At 44.6% G+C, this 14,010-nt stretch overlaps 1 protein-coding gene across 1 annotated transcript in view; it reads right to left on the bottom strand.

Moving 5' to 3' along the window:
• Positions 1 to 1,170: 1,170 nt before the first annotated feature.
• PLCL1 (phospholipase C like 1 (inactive)) overlaps positions 1,171 to 14,010 on the bottom strand; it is a 195,997-nt gene continuing 183,157 nt past the window's right edge. Inside the window, exon 6 of the mRNA XM_027678201.1 lies at positions 1,171 to 3,101. Within this exon, the coding sequence (XP_027534002.1) occupies positions 2,919 to 3,101 (183 nt within the window). The 3' untranslated portion in view covers positions 1,171 to 2,918. The remainder of the gene's footprint in view (positions 3,102 to 14,010) is intronic.

Raw genomic sequence — 14,010 nt, 5'->3', positions numbered from 1 at the left:
CCGGCAGACACCTCCCCACAGCAGTCCCCGAGAGCTTCTCTGATTTCTAGTTGTTAAAGTACACTGCAAACAACTGCAAATACCTGTAACACTTTCCTGACATCACTTCCATAGAAGTGAAACAGATAATATTCACATGGGACATCAGGCAAACCGTACCTGCACGGGGCCCAGAGAAGGCTGTTGTTCCACTGCAGGAAGCCATGCACACCATGAAACACCTCCCCAAAAGGCCAGGCAGTCAGTCCCCTGTGTGTGTTTGTTGCTGATGCTGGATGTGATTTTGCCACGTGTTCTCCTTCAAGGCTGAATTTTTATTATGCCAACTGCCACTTTATCATTCATTTCCACTCCCAGTGACTTCAAAGGGGCTCAGAGGAAGATGAGATGAGCTTTTGCTGCCAGCCCCCCTCTTGATGCAGGAGGCAGAATGGAGCTGCTCGAGCTGCGGGGTTCTGGATGCCCACACTAGGAGTGGTCCCAGCTGCTTGGGGCAATCCAGGGTGACTAAAATTCTCTACTCCCTGTATTTTGGCACAGAAAGCCACACAGCATGACCTTGGCACAGGACATGACATGAATGCTAAACATGGCATGAAAGGTGTGTGTGTGCATGCTATGATATTTCCATCCAACCACTCCTGGTTCTGCTTATGCTTCTAGAGTGAGAGCTATGTTGTACCCTCTTTCCATGTGAGCACATAAAAACAGCCCTTCTCTATTTAATTTTATGTTCATTTGTTCATAACATCAGAGAAGGCAGGAAGACTAGAAGGTATTTTGCCAGCAGTTCCTGTAGACATCATGATAGCCTTTTAGATTGAGAAAATCAAGTTATTTCTAGGTTTAAATGAAGCAGCAAGAGGCAAGCCACCTCTCTATTCCGAGAGATGCTTTCCAAAGGCTGATCCCTTGCAACTGGTGTTGCTGGGTTAACAGTTTCCATCCTCCCTAACTGTAAATACTGAAGGCCAAGCATTGTTTTTATATAAATAAAACCCATGATGAAATTGGGAAGGTAACCCAAGAGGGCAAAATGTGAATGTGCACACTTATAGCATTGATCTGGCTTTATGTCTTGCCTGAAACACAAAAGACACTCCCCCAGAACTCAGTGAAGTCTGAATACACACTCATAATGGAGAAATAAACAGAGGATTTAGGGTTGGATCTGAATAAGTATGGCAAATTTTACTAAAATGGTATTTAAGGCATCTGAGTTATAACCTTTGCAATAACACAGTTCCTGTTAGAGCAAGATCTTCTCTCAAGCAACTTACCCACTCTAACCCACCTTTATCCAGAATCACTGTTTACCTTCTGTGTTAAATCACTGTAAAAACATGGGTCGAAGTTGTTTCATAGCTTTACTCTCTCAGTAATGTGCAACATGAACATAATAGTGTTATTAAGAAGTCAAAAATAACTTAACACAATAGCTATATAAGATTTTCCAATGATCAAACTTTCAGCAATTACTTCTTGTTAAGTTCAGAAAATTAGCATATTTGTTAATCAAATTAATTTAAAAAGTAGCTTTTAAAAATAAAAGCAATGCTTTAAATAAATATAGTCTTTTTTATAACCATAAAATACTTAGTCCTGTTAAAGGTAACACAAATACTACACTCAAGCACAGTACTTAAATGATTGAAATGAATATTGTGAGCATACATGAGCCGGACACCGGGAGGGATGAGGATGCATTGCTTCGTGACATTCTCCGTCTCCTTTCTACAGCGGCACTAAGAGGCAGCCAAATCTCAGAACTACCCTAAGCATATGACAGGAGCCAGGATATTTGTAACTGCTGCACAAAAACGCTGGTACCTGTTTTTCCCCAGCTATTTCTCCACACTACACCTGTAGCAGTTCTGCACCCTGCTTTAAATTTCTAGCCCAGCATGATTCTCAACCACAAAAACATAAGCCCAGATGTTGCTTGCTTCATCCAACTGACTTCAACATCTATGCAGAAGGCGGCAAGCAACATCTGACCTCTCACACCTCCTGCACTAAAGCTCACACTTTGTGAAATCTGGAAAACTTTCCTTACAGTACTGGCACCACTGGGTGTTTCAGAATGGTCTGAAGCTCACTTTCAGAGTTCACGACCACCAAAGGGTGTTCACAGCTCTCCTCATAACTACAGGGCTGACTAGCTATGTTCGTTACTACTTAAGTTAATGCCTATCAGCAAAGACTGCAACTGTCCTGCAGATCTACAAGGTGGCAATGTTTTGCTGGAATTAAATAAATCAGCTAGTTCTTACATTAGTATGTGCTATCTGGGTGTAACCTGAAGAGCAGTTTGCTAAAATTCAGCAAAAGATACATCTCAAATCAACTGATAATCTACCTAGCAACTCTGACCATTTGATATCCCATTTACTTGGTTGTAGTTGTTCATTAAAAATCGCCTTCAGGGTCTGCAGCAAACCACCAGTTTTGTCCTCACAAAAACAGCTGTCAGTGATATTTGTTGTATTCTGTTTGTTTGTATGAACAGCTTAACAGTAATGTAACCTGTAAGTTAAACAATAAAAAGCTGGAGAGCAAAACAAAGCCCGGAACTGATACAAGTGCTCTCAATTTGTTTTGATCTTCAGAATGAAGGCCTATTCAAAGATGACAAAGGAATAAATTAGCAAATGGCTAATGCAATGCATGAAAGGGCGTCTACAGGATTTGCATGTGCGTGCACACACACGCACTTGCATACAGACAGCTTGGCTTCATTAGAAATCTCACTACCGGAGCTTAACTTAGATAAATTACTGCATTAAAATACTGACACTGTGAGGATTTTAATACTATCACACCCTGTAGAGGGCACTCCCGTGTGAATTTTTAAATGCTTTAAAAAAATAGTTTAGAGTTATTGAAATCTGTGACAAATGCAACAGCTCTGCCTCCCCTCACAGCCTCCCGTTCTCATCTCCAGTATCCTTCTCCTGTATTGCCTCCAGGCACCGCTTTGACTTGGCATCCGCGTGCCCGCTTCCAGTTTTGCTCAGTCCGCACGACAGGCACGCCAGCTGGATCTGCTTCATGTTCTCCAGGGCTTCGTTCTTGGCGTTCTTCAGGAGATCTCCTTGGCCCTGAGGATGCACAGACAAACATACATGAGAGAGTCAGGCATTGCACGCATCACTCGGGATCACAGGCGGCAATACTGCTCTCCTTGCCTCTGGGGCATATTGCTCAGTGCCACGGAACAGGTCCCAGCTCCCATCTCAAATCCACTCTGTTCTCCATGAACAGGACCAAAGCCCCTTCTGCAGCCTGGCACCAGCTCAGTGAGGAAGGCAGCACCCAGCACACTGGAAAGACATCAGACTCCCACCACTTCCAGGTCACCACCCCTTGAGAGGTAATTGGGGCCTGCACTGAAGGAGGCTGCGGGGGAAGGCATTTCCTCTTCCACAGTCAAGAGCAAGGACCTGCAAGGAACAGGGCAGTGATGGTACATGGTACTCCCCTCCCCGTGCCACTGCTCCATCTTTGCTCCCTGGCATCAGATCCCACACGGCAATGGTTGTGTGACCCCAGTCAAGGACCCCTTGCGAGCCGTGAGACCCTGGTAACCCAACCCTCCTTGCACCCAGATTTGCTACCCAGCCTTGAGCCCTCCTGTAGCAGAGGCAGGCCAAGCTGCATGCCCGTGTGTAACACATCATCCTGTAGCGCTACAGGGAATGCATCTGAACCATTTTGTTTGGGACCTTCGAGCAGGTGAATGGGAACGAGACTTCATGAGCAAAGGGCTGCTTCCGCATCCTCTCAGGGCATATAAAGGTGAGGTGACTAACAGGATGTCAATCCAATTTGCAACAATCAGGAAAAGTGTGTTACATTAAATTTGTATTAAGGAGGTGGTGTTCAGAAATGCCAAAATGAATATTTATGCAACATTGATATCTCAAGTGCCATGAAGCGACAAGATCCTGGTGCTACAGGATACAAATAAATAAAAGCCAAGACATGCATCTGGTCATTAAAATTCAGTATCACTAAGAACTTGAGCTCCTCTTCTCCTAGTGTCACCCAAAGTACTGCTTAAAGCACAGCACCCACTGCTGCTGGTTTTACACATACTCAGAAGGAATACCTCCATTGACTGAAATGTCACATTCACACTCCTGCAACCCAACCCGACATCCTGTGGACCACAGGCACTTCCATGGGGCTCAGAGGAGACAATAGATAATATAGCAGGACCTGGGGCTTGCTGCAGGGGCAAATGATCACTGCCACTCCTTTGGTTTTCAAAACAAATCAGATGTGTTGGATGAGTCACAATATGACACCCTCCATCAGTGGGAACATCTCTCACTCTCCCTTTCCCCAGAGCTAAGAGGAAGGATTTGTCCCACACCGATGAGCACAGTTCCCTTTTTGCCAGCGCCTGGCACTGGACTCACAACGTCTGAGCCTCTGCAAACAATGTTCACAACGAAGAAACAATGGTGGCTTGCAAGTCTGCTGCACTGGTAAACACCACGTGGGAAACCACGTCATCCAGGGACAGCAGCCTGTGCCTGAGAACGTGATTGCCTCATCTCCTGGTGTCATGAATTTGTCCCTGCTGAACGATGCAAATCACTATCCAGATGCTGGGAATACAACTCAGTGTGAGAATAACAAAAAGCACTGGGACTGTGCGAGTGGCTCTCTGCTATGTGGTATGAAGCTCTTTTGAAGGGATTTGTATCTCGGCAGCATGACAGTTATGGGAATACACAGACAAATAGCTTTGGATCCAGTGAGAAGGCATGGCTTGAAAAAACCAAAACAAGAATAAATTATGCAGCAGATATTTCACATAGCTGTGATCTTGCTTTTAGGTTAGAGATTTTACTTATGGTTAAAGACAGTAGGCAGGAATTCAAGAGCCCCACAGCTGCCCCAAGGACCCATCCTGCCCCACTTTGGTCTCCCTCCCTGTCTGCAAATGCCACAGGAATAGTGCCAGTGCTGCAGCAACTGCGACAACACTGCCACATAAGCGAAGTACATATCACTAATGACATCATGATGTTATCAAAAAAGGTGTATCTCCTCAATACATCTTCAGTCTCTCCAAACTGCACAAATGTAGTTTAAAGAAGTTTGGGTTTAGGATTAAATACCCATGACTGCAGTGGGGTGGCTGCTTTTTCTTATCATGCACACAGGACTGAAGACACCAAAGGCTGCACCAATGAGCTGACAAAATCAGTGTGATGATGCTTTGCAGCCTTAACTTCTCCAAGTCAAAACCTGGTGCTACGTATTCATGCCCAAGAACAGAAAAATTCCCTTAGCGCAAGAAGCAACTCAAAATAGTTGAGAACAACTAAGTTAAGAACAACTAAGTCCAAAACCTGGGACAGCCCCTGCAACAGAGAGGTAAAATGATGATGATGAAGGCTCAGTGCCCCTAAAACACTGGTGCCCCCTGTTAGGGTGTCTGGAGAAACACTTCCAGGAGCCCATCCTCTGCTGCAGCATGGCTGGCGTCTCCCTGGGCAGTGGGAGCACTCACCCACACTGTGTACAGAGGAGTGCAACAGCACGAGACAGATACAGCTCCACAGGATGACACAAAAAGCTTCAGCTTAGTCTATGGCACTTTCTTCACATCTCTTCCTTCTAAGGGTGAGGGCAAAGCATGGAAATCTTTCTCAGGTGGCCACAAACTGTGTGTTTTACCAGGGACTGAGACACTCATTTGAAGGGAGTTACTTAGGATTTGATACACCACTTGGAAGGCAACAGCCTGAGTCTGTCCTGACAAGACTCACACCTGAAGTCCAAAGGGACTCCACACCAAAGAAGCCAAGGGACTATGTGAAAGTGCTGAGCCACCCGCTCTCCCTTATGCATATTCTTATTTCACATTTGAGTAACCAGGCAATTCATATTACAGATTTTGTGTGAGGCAATGCACAACTTGTCTTCAGGTTTTGGGAAGACACACACTCCTCCTGAGCATACTTCCAATATTTTGAAGACATTCTTATTTTAAAGTGATCTAAAAACAGAAATGGTCTTATCAAAATAGTGCAATTCCATTCATGTACAGTTCAATGTCTTAGTCTCCTTGTGTTTTTTTATTTTTAAACAGTTGGTTCATTTGAGCAAGCTGAAGGAGCAAAAACGATTTTGAATCATCTGTCATGAGAAAATTAACGACAAACCAGCCCCCTCTGACAGAGCTGTCATAATTCTAGAGACACCATTAAAAAAAAAAAATCTGTGGGCATGCTCTGTTTGAAAAGCCATCTGTTTGCTTTGAAAAACTGGCTGTGAGCATAATCCACTTAAGAAAAATGTCAGCAAAATTGTGTCAACACCTTAACGAACTAAATACTGGATAGAAGCTAGAGTAAACTTCACAAGTATGATTACATTGAAACAACCTTCAAAAAACAGTCCTTGTGATCATCTCTGCGCACAGAACCATCCTTCTTGCCCTTACAAACAAAGTATCTTACTTCCTAAAGAGAGATCGTGACACTCCACTTTGGCATCTATGCATCCATCTCCCTTCTGCTATGGGTATCATCAGCCTTTCTGAAAATAAATAGTTGTGACAAAGTTTAAACGCAGCATTTGGCATGACAGTGAATTAAGCCAGAAGAGGTTAATCAAGTGTTCTACCTGAAAAACTGATCAAGAGGCCCATTTTCATTTAGGGTTAGGGAACATTAAATGTCAGATTTCATACACCTAACTACAAAGCCTCAGCAGAAATTAACATTACTGTACAAATAATCCAACTTTTCAAGCAACTGTAAGATTATAAGCCCTTACCCTTGACAGGTTAATACTGCTTAGAAAACCTATAATCTGTTGTGCCTTTCCATATTGCTTAGTTTCAGTGACAACTCATGAAAGGCTTTAAGAAGCATAAGTAGCTCTGGACAGACACTGGCAATGACCACAGATGGGACAAATTCCTTATGTTGTTGGTTCAATTGGTTTTTTTTTCCCCCAATCAAATACCTAAGTTTTAGAGTCAAGATGGCAGTTCTATATCCAACAGCAACCCACTCCAGGGTTGAGGAAGTAAAAGGTGGGTTGGGTTAGGTTAGAGGCACCATCTTGTGTTCAACTTCACAATATTATTTCTTTTATATACGTTGCATGTATATTTGTACATAACTATCAATATACAAGCATGGGTATGTGCATTAATAATTATTATTTCTATGCCTGTGCTTTCTGGGAAACACCCCACAACATGTAGGTCATGAGGCACTGCTAGTTGTGGGCACCCCGCAGCACTGCAGACCCGGTTGTGGCTCAGGCAGGACCCGCAGCCCCTGTGTTGGCAGGTGCCCACACCAGCATCAGGGGCTGCAGGAGGACCCTGAAGGCCACCCCTCGGCCCATGCAGAAGTGAACTGTACTGATAGGTCGCCCTACACAAGCACTTTGCTTTACTGCTGGCGAAGAAGAAAATCCCACTTGAGCAATAGGGCCTTCCTGGCGTTCAAAACTGGCCATGTTTCCAGAGAGGCTGAAACAGTGGCTGCAAAAGCCATTTTGTAATCTGCTGCTTGCTAAAGCAGGCGGTTGCTTATCTCCTGGGCAGACATATTCTCTGACAGCACATTATGGGAGCTTTCCTCTCCAATCCTCAGGGGCTGAGTAAATACAAATAAATAACAGAGGTCTTAACACTCATCCCCCATCACGCTCATGATATTACTGTTATTTTTTACCTTTTTCTCAAAGAATCAAGCTCTTACATTATTATTTAATCACAAAGTAAAATCTCCAGAGGCTGCCAGTGAACACCAGTGGTTGGCTGAAAAAGCCAGACACAGCCACATAAAACAGGCGCAAGCGTTGCGTCACTCCACATTTCAGAGGCAACACGGGTACGGTAACAGCACTGACAGTCTGTGCCAAGGGACTCAGACAGCCAAAATGCTGGAGAGCTGCTGTAATATTGGGGTATTCTGTGTGGAAGCTGCACTCACTGCAAAGGGTGCATTTTCAAAGTATCATAGTGGGACTTTAATTGTGTTCAGTACTAATAAGAAGGCACATAATTAAATGATCGCACATGGTTTTGAAAATGTAATCCTGGGGAGGAAATCATTAATGAAATGATTACACTGCTATGTTAAACTTGCTACAAAAAGCAGGTATTTTTCTACGCCTTCTTCAAAGTTAAATGTGGGAACAATTGATACGAATTTGATTATGATGCATTCACATTTCAGAACAGACTACTCAAAAAACATACAGAGCGTTGCTGTATCAAAGCAGACTTTAAAATCCCACCCTTTCATTATTACTGCATATAGTTTGTCAAGGGCTTTGCTTTATTGTCTGTGACAGAGATCACAATGCACATGTTGGCATGAAAAACTACTGTACTCAAAGATTTGACACAAAACATATAATCACTTCTTGCACACTGAAAAATAAAGGATTGCAAAAATGAGTTACACCACAGGAAAAACGAGGGCCAAATGTTACTTTCCAATTTATTTTTAAACCTTTGCATAGCAGAAATTCACTTCCTGTGAGGAAAATAAAAAGGCCACAAATATAAAAAATGGCACTTAAATGGCATTCCTTGTGCTACTGGTGTATCATTTAAGGTCTGGGTTTTGGGCATAGCTTCCCACTTACCCATTCTGAACCAAATACAATGTCAGACATCAAACTGAGCATCTCATTTTGGTCTATCAGCATGTAACTGACAGCCAGAGACCTCCTCTCCCATTTCTCAAACCAGGGTCTAGTAAAAATTTCCAGGAAAGAAACACAGCTGAGAATCAATTACATCACATCAAGAACAGATTTGAGATGTATGAAAAAGAAAATATCCACCTAGGTGTAGTAGGTTGACCCTAGCTGGACTCCAGGTACTCACAAAAGCCACTCTCTCACTCCCCTCTACCACTGGACAGAGGAGAGAAAATATAATTAAGGGTTCATGAGTTGAGATAAGGACTGGGAGACATCACTAACTGATCACTGTCATGGGCAAAACAGACTCAAAGTGGGGATATTAATTAAATTTATTACAAACAGAATCAGAGCAGGAGAACGAGAAGTAAAATAAAACTTAAAAACACCTTCCCCCCCACAACTCCCTCCTTCTAAGATCTACCTCCTCTCCCCCAGCAGTGCAGGGAGACACGGAATGGGGGTTACAGTCAGTTGTTGTTTCTGCCGCTGCCCAGGGAAAGGAGTCTCCCACGGGAGACAGTCCTTGATGGACCTCTGCAGCGTCAGTCCATCCCACGGGCAACAGTTCTTCACAAACTGCTGCAACATGGGTCATTTTTCCACATGGTGCAGTCCTTCAGTCACAGGCTGCTCCAGTGTGGGTCCCCCACAGGGCCACAAGTCCTACTAGGAAAACCTGCTCCAGCGTGGGCTCCTCTCCCCACAGGTCAGCAGGTCCCTGCCAGGAGCCTGCTCCAGCATGGGGTCAGAGCCTCCTTCGGGCATCCACCTGCTCCAGTATGGGCTTCTCCATGGGCTGCAGGTGGGTCTCTGCACCCCAATGATCCTCCATGGGCTGCAGGGGCACAGCTGCTCCACCATGGTCTGCACCACGGGCTGCAGGGCCTCAGCTCCGGTGCCTGGATCACCTCCTGCCCCTCCTACTGCACTGACCTTGGTGTCTACATTGCTATTCACATGTTCTCACTCTGCTCTTCTCTGGCTACAATTTTCACCTGCACAATAACTTTTATTTCTCCCTCTTAAATATGTTATCACAGAGGCATTACTGTCATTCCTGATGGGCTCGGCCTTGGCCAGCGGCAGTCCATCCTGGAGCCGGCTGGCATTGGATCTATCAGACATGGGGGAAGCTTCTGGCAGCTTCTCACAGAAGCCATCCCTGTAGCCCCCCTGCTACCAAAACCTGGCCACAGAACCCAAATACACCAGGGAAAGGCAGTCACCATTATATGAAGTGCTAAATCTTTGTAAGCAAGAGCGGGAAGGAGTAACTCCTGTGGAATAGATTGTCGTGTGCAGCTTTGATACCAGATTACATGATAAAAACCAAGATGAAGATGAATTTTTAGATGAGAGTTAAAATGGAATCAAAGGTTGTGCCAAGCAACAAGGTCAGAAGCTCTAGGGCTGATCTGCTCAATGCATTGTAGCCAGCAGCTAGGACAACTAGAAAAGCAAAGATGAGGAAGACAACAAAGAGGAGGAGATGGATAGTTAACAGGATCAATCTCCTAGTATTTTTTTTTCTAACCCAGATTATTCCTCACCTCATCCTTTCTCCATTTATTTCTTGTACCAGCCATATGGATGCTGGCTCCAGGCTTTCCTGCCTGTCTCTCATTGCCCAGGGGCCTGAGTGGGTTCAGAGAGCAGAAGGAAACTCAGGCTCATCTTCCCAGGAAAAGCACCAGGAGCACAGAACCAGCCTTGACTGCTCTGTATGTCCCAGCTGTTCTACTGCTTACTCAGGTAAAAAACTCCTGTTCGCACCTGATATTTGCACGAGTCTTGAAAATGAATCCACATCTGCAAAGCAACACTGGAGACCTCGCGGGTACTCCCTGCAAGACACACAGGCCTAAGGTGATATATCCCAGCCAGCAGCCTCCTGACAGCAAGCACCTAACCTAAGGACAACTGCTGGGTGAAGAGTCAAGGGGCAACCAACCACCTCTGCAAATACCATTTACAAAGCACAGCCTCTTTCCCAGTGCAGCCAGTTGCAAGAGCGAGAGAACACCTCCAGCATTATTTCAGGTGGCTGGGAAAATTCACATGGCAACTCCAGAGCAACCTGGCCGTGTATAAAAACATAAAAGTCTCTCAGCAGTTCAAGCAAAAGCTAGCAGGGGTCTGGATTATGGCCCTTCCAGAGAGCCTGTTCAGCTGTAGCTTGCCCTGAGCACCCAGCAGGTTCCAGTGCAGCAGCCCAGTCTTCTCTGAGGCACAGATCTCTGCAAGTGTTCAGATACCACAGCAAAGGGATAAAGAAGTCAATAAAAATTGACAAATACATTTTAATAAATAGAATAAATAAATAATGAGTGAAGTAAAGCAGAAATCAGAATGGCCCTAACTTGTACTACCCTGTTAACACACCCAATGGATCTGTGACTGCAGAGGGATACTCTGACCCAGGGATGGAGCCTGATGCTAAAAGAGTAAATGTGGTATGTTAAGAACAATATCCACATCACCTAAAAACCAGTTTATCTGATTTTAACTACTTACATTTAAACTCCCAAACTATACCATTCTGACCATTGTTCAATATTAAGCTGTCCTACGCAAACCCAAAACTTTTAAACTGATTTCATTTGCCATTTGGGTCTCACTCCAAAGGTCTGCATTGGAGAGGATGACTTAAAGGGATTTGCAGTAGACTTAAAGGTGTTCTGCAGTAGCCTGGTCAGTTTTCTAGAAGGCTGGTTCATTGCACAGCCAAGCAGTCAATCCCAGAGCACAAGCCATGACATGAGCAGCTGGGAAGAGGGAACGCTGTCTACCTCTGCTGGTATAGCACTCCCCTGAAAAACACTCTTTCTCACCCTTCTTTTCCAGCTATTGGAAAGGTGCAGTTAAAATCTAAATGGCCGTGCTGGATACCAAGAGACAGCCCCCACTGTACCACACTGGGCAAGGGTCCACAGTTTTTACAAAACTGCCAGCCCACGACTTATATTTTTCCAAACCATGTGACACAGCCAAACATAGACCTTGAGGGCAGCCTAGGAGGTGGAAATGAACAAAACGCTTTTTTTCTGCAAGGAGAACCTCAAAGAGAACAGTCATGCAATTAGCAAATAAGTAAATACTTAGAAAAACTTTTGATTCTGGTTGTTGGCCTTGCCAGTGCGAGCATATCATTGCCTTGTGCAGCCATAGCAACTTAGGAAAGAGGGTCTGTATTTGCAGTTCTCTTACAGGATTTGCCTAACAAGATAAAGGCAAAGGGCACACAGGGCCAGCTTGCTCTCTGAAGCAGTCGAGTGCCCTTCCAAACCCTACTGGCCCCAGACCAAAGCCTGACAAGGAATTAACGTCAAGCATTTGCTAGAACACCAAAGTGGCAAAGCACTCAAACTATAGCCTTCCCTATTGATCATTAAACAGAACTCTCCACTGAAATCCAGGGGCTCTTGCAAATCAATTGCACTGTATGGCTACTAATTTATTCCTTCAAGCAGGCATTTTATGTATAAAAAGAGTGGGCTTTTACTTTTATTTTTTTAAAAAATGCCTATGCTTCTCTCTCATCTGGGCATTTAAATTAAATTATGTTATATCAGGCTGTCAAAAGCAATGAATGTGAACGTTGACTGTAACTGTGTTTCAGTAGGAATTTGCTTTCAGAAATAATGCCATTAATTTGATGTTAGCCATGTGCTGAGCTGTTCAGCTGCCTGTGTGTCTCTCAGGCACTCCATCTAGCAGACAGTTTGCAAGCACAGCCACAAATGTATGCACGGCCACAAATGTATGCACTCTCATGCTAGGAACCTGCCTTTTCTTCTGGTGATATGTTTGAAATAAAAAGGTTGACTGTGAACCCAGAAGTGCACAATTAATACTAAGAAAATCCCATTTCACTGGAGAAATTGGAGCACTATTTATTTTTGATATGTAGCCATGAGATGGAAGTCAAAGCTGTATGTCCAGGGATTTATTTCTTAGTCCTCCCTTGGTCACAAAACCCACAGGTACCTGCACCAGCACCTGCTGATAACTCCGGTAAAGTCCAGAGAGCCCCAGAAAAACAAAACAAGGGAAAGAAAACTGAGGCAGAAAGTGCACAATTTTTTTTGCATTTAATTTTTCTGAGTAAAAGGACCAGCTTCAGGAAAATAGATGTTTTGCAGCTAACAAAACACCTGTGCAAAGCAACCCCAAAGCAAAACATTTGGCTGGGAATAGCTGACAGCCCCAGCTCCCTGGTGCCCTCTGTGCTGACTCACAGCTGCCCAGGCTGCAAGCACATAGTTAACATCAAAATCATGTCCTTCATCTCAGTGTTGACAACAAAATGTCCCTTAAGTTCCTTAGAACCTGGAAAGGTTTAGTGGCTGATTCTGTTTTGACTGAAGAAAACAGGCACTGTGCTGGTTTGGGGCTTTTTTGGAGGGAGAAAGTGTTGCAGCAATGTTGCACAAACACAGCTAAAAAAAATTACCTACAGCTGTGCTTAATACTAACTAAAATAATCTAATCAAGATGAAATCAAATTGTGCCAGTCAGAGCACAGCATTTCTGGACAGGTAACAGAGCACCCTCATGAATAGCTCTTGCACACAGCCCCTTACCCCATGTCTCAAGTACTAATGTCTTAGCAACTATATGGTTTGCAAATCCTCCTGCTGCAGTGGTGCTGGCCAACATCACCAGCTGACTGGGGCACGGTTATCTGCAGAAGCCACCTGAGCTCCCTATTCCTACTGCTCCAGTGGGGGCATGACAGCCCTCTGGTTTGGCTGCTCTCCTCCCTCCATGCCAGGTGCTGTGGGCAGTCAGTTTTTAACCTGTTCATAAGCAGCACAGGCCACAAACAACTTTATGCTGAAGCAGAAAGCTTTAAGCTGAGACCAAAATCTCCAAATCACATGAAAGGTTAAGGCACAAAAAAACCACCCTAAAACAAACCACTGTCTAGCTGCTAGGTGTTTAGAAGATCCTTAAGCAAATGCTCTGATCCACCTTATCCCTGTCATTTTGGTCCCCCACAGTCAAAGGCAGGTTTGCTGGTGAGACTGGGCAGTGAGCTCAGTAAAAGCAGAGCTGAGCCACCCTCTCTGCTTGTGTTCCCCCAGCCAGTGGTTAATGAGACTCCTGTGGACACAGCAGCCATGGGCCTCACGTACACAGGGCTCAACTCCCCTGGGAGAATCCCAGACTTGCCCTCCCAGTGCAGATGTGAAATCAAGTACAAACAAGAGCGGGTATGGTTATTTTTGCAAGCAGCACTGACCCAGCAGGCAGAGAGTCACTGAAACTAAGCAACTGAGAGGGGAGGAGAAAACCAGCAGGGATCAGAAA

This window comes from Neopelma chrysocephalum, unplaced genomic scaffold (assembly GCF_003984885.1).
Source record: "Neopelma chrysocephalum unplaced genomic scaffold, ASM398488v2 Primary Assembly neopelma1_44, whole genome shotgun sequence".
NCBI lineage: Eukaryota > Metazoa > Chordata > Aves > Passeriformes > Pipridae > Neopelma > Neopelma chrysocephalum.
Note: the sequence above shows the minus strand (reverse complement) of the source record. Positions and strands in the feature narration are given on the sequence as shown.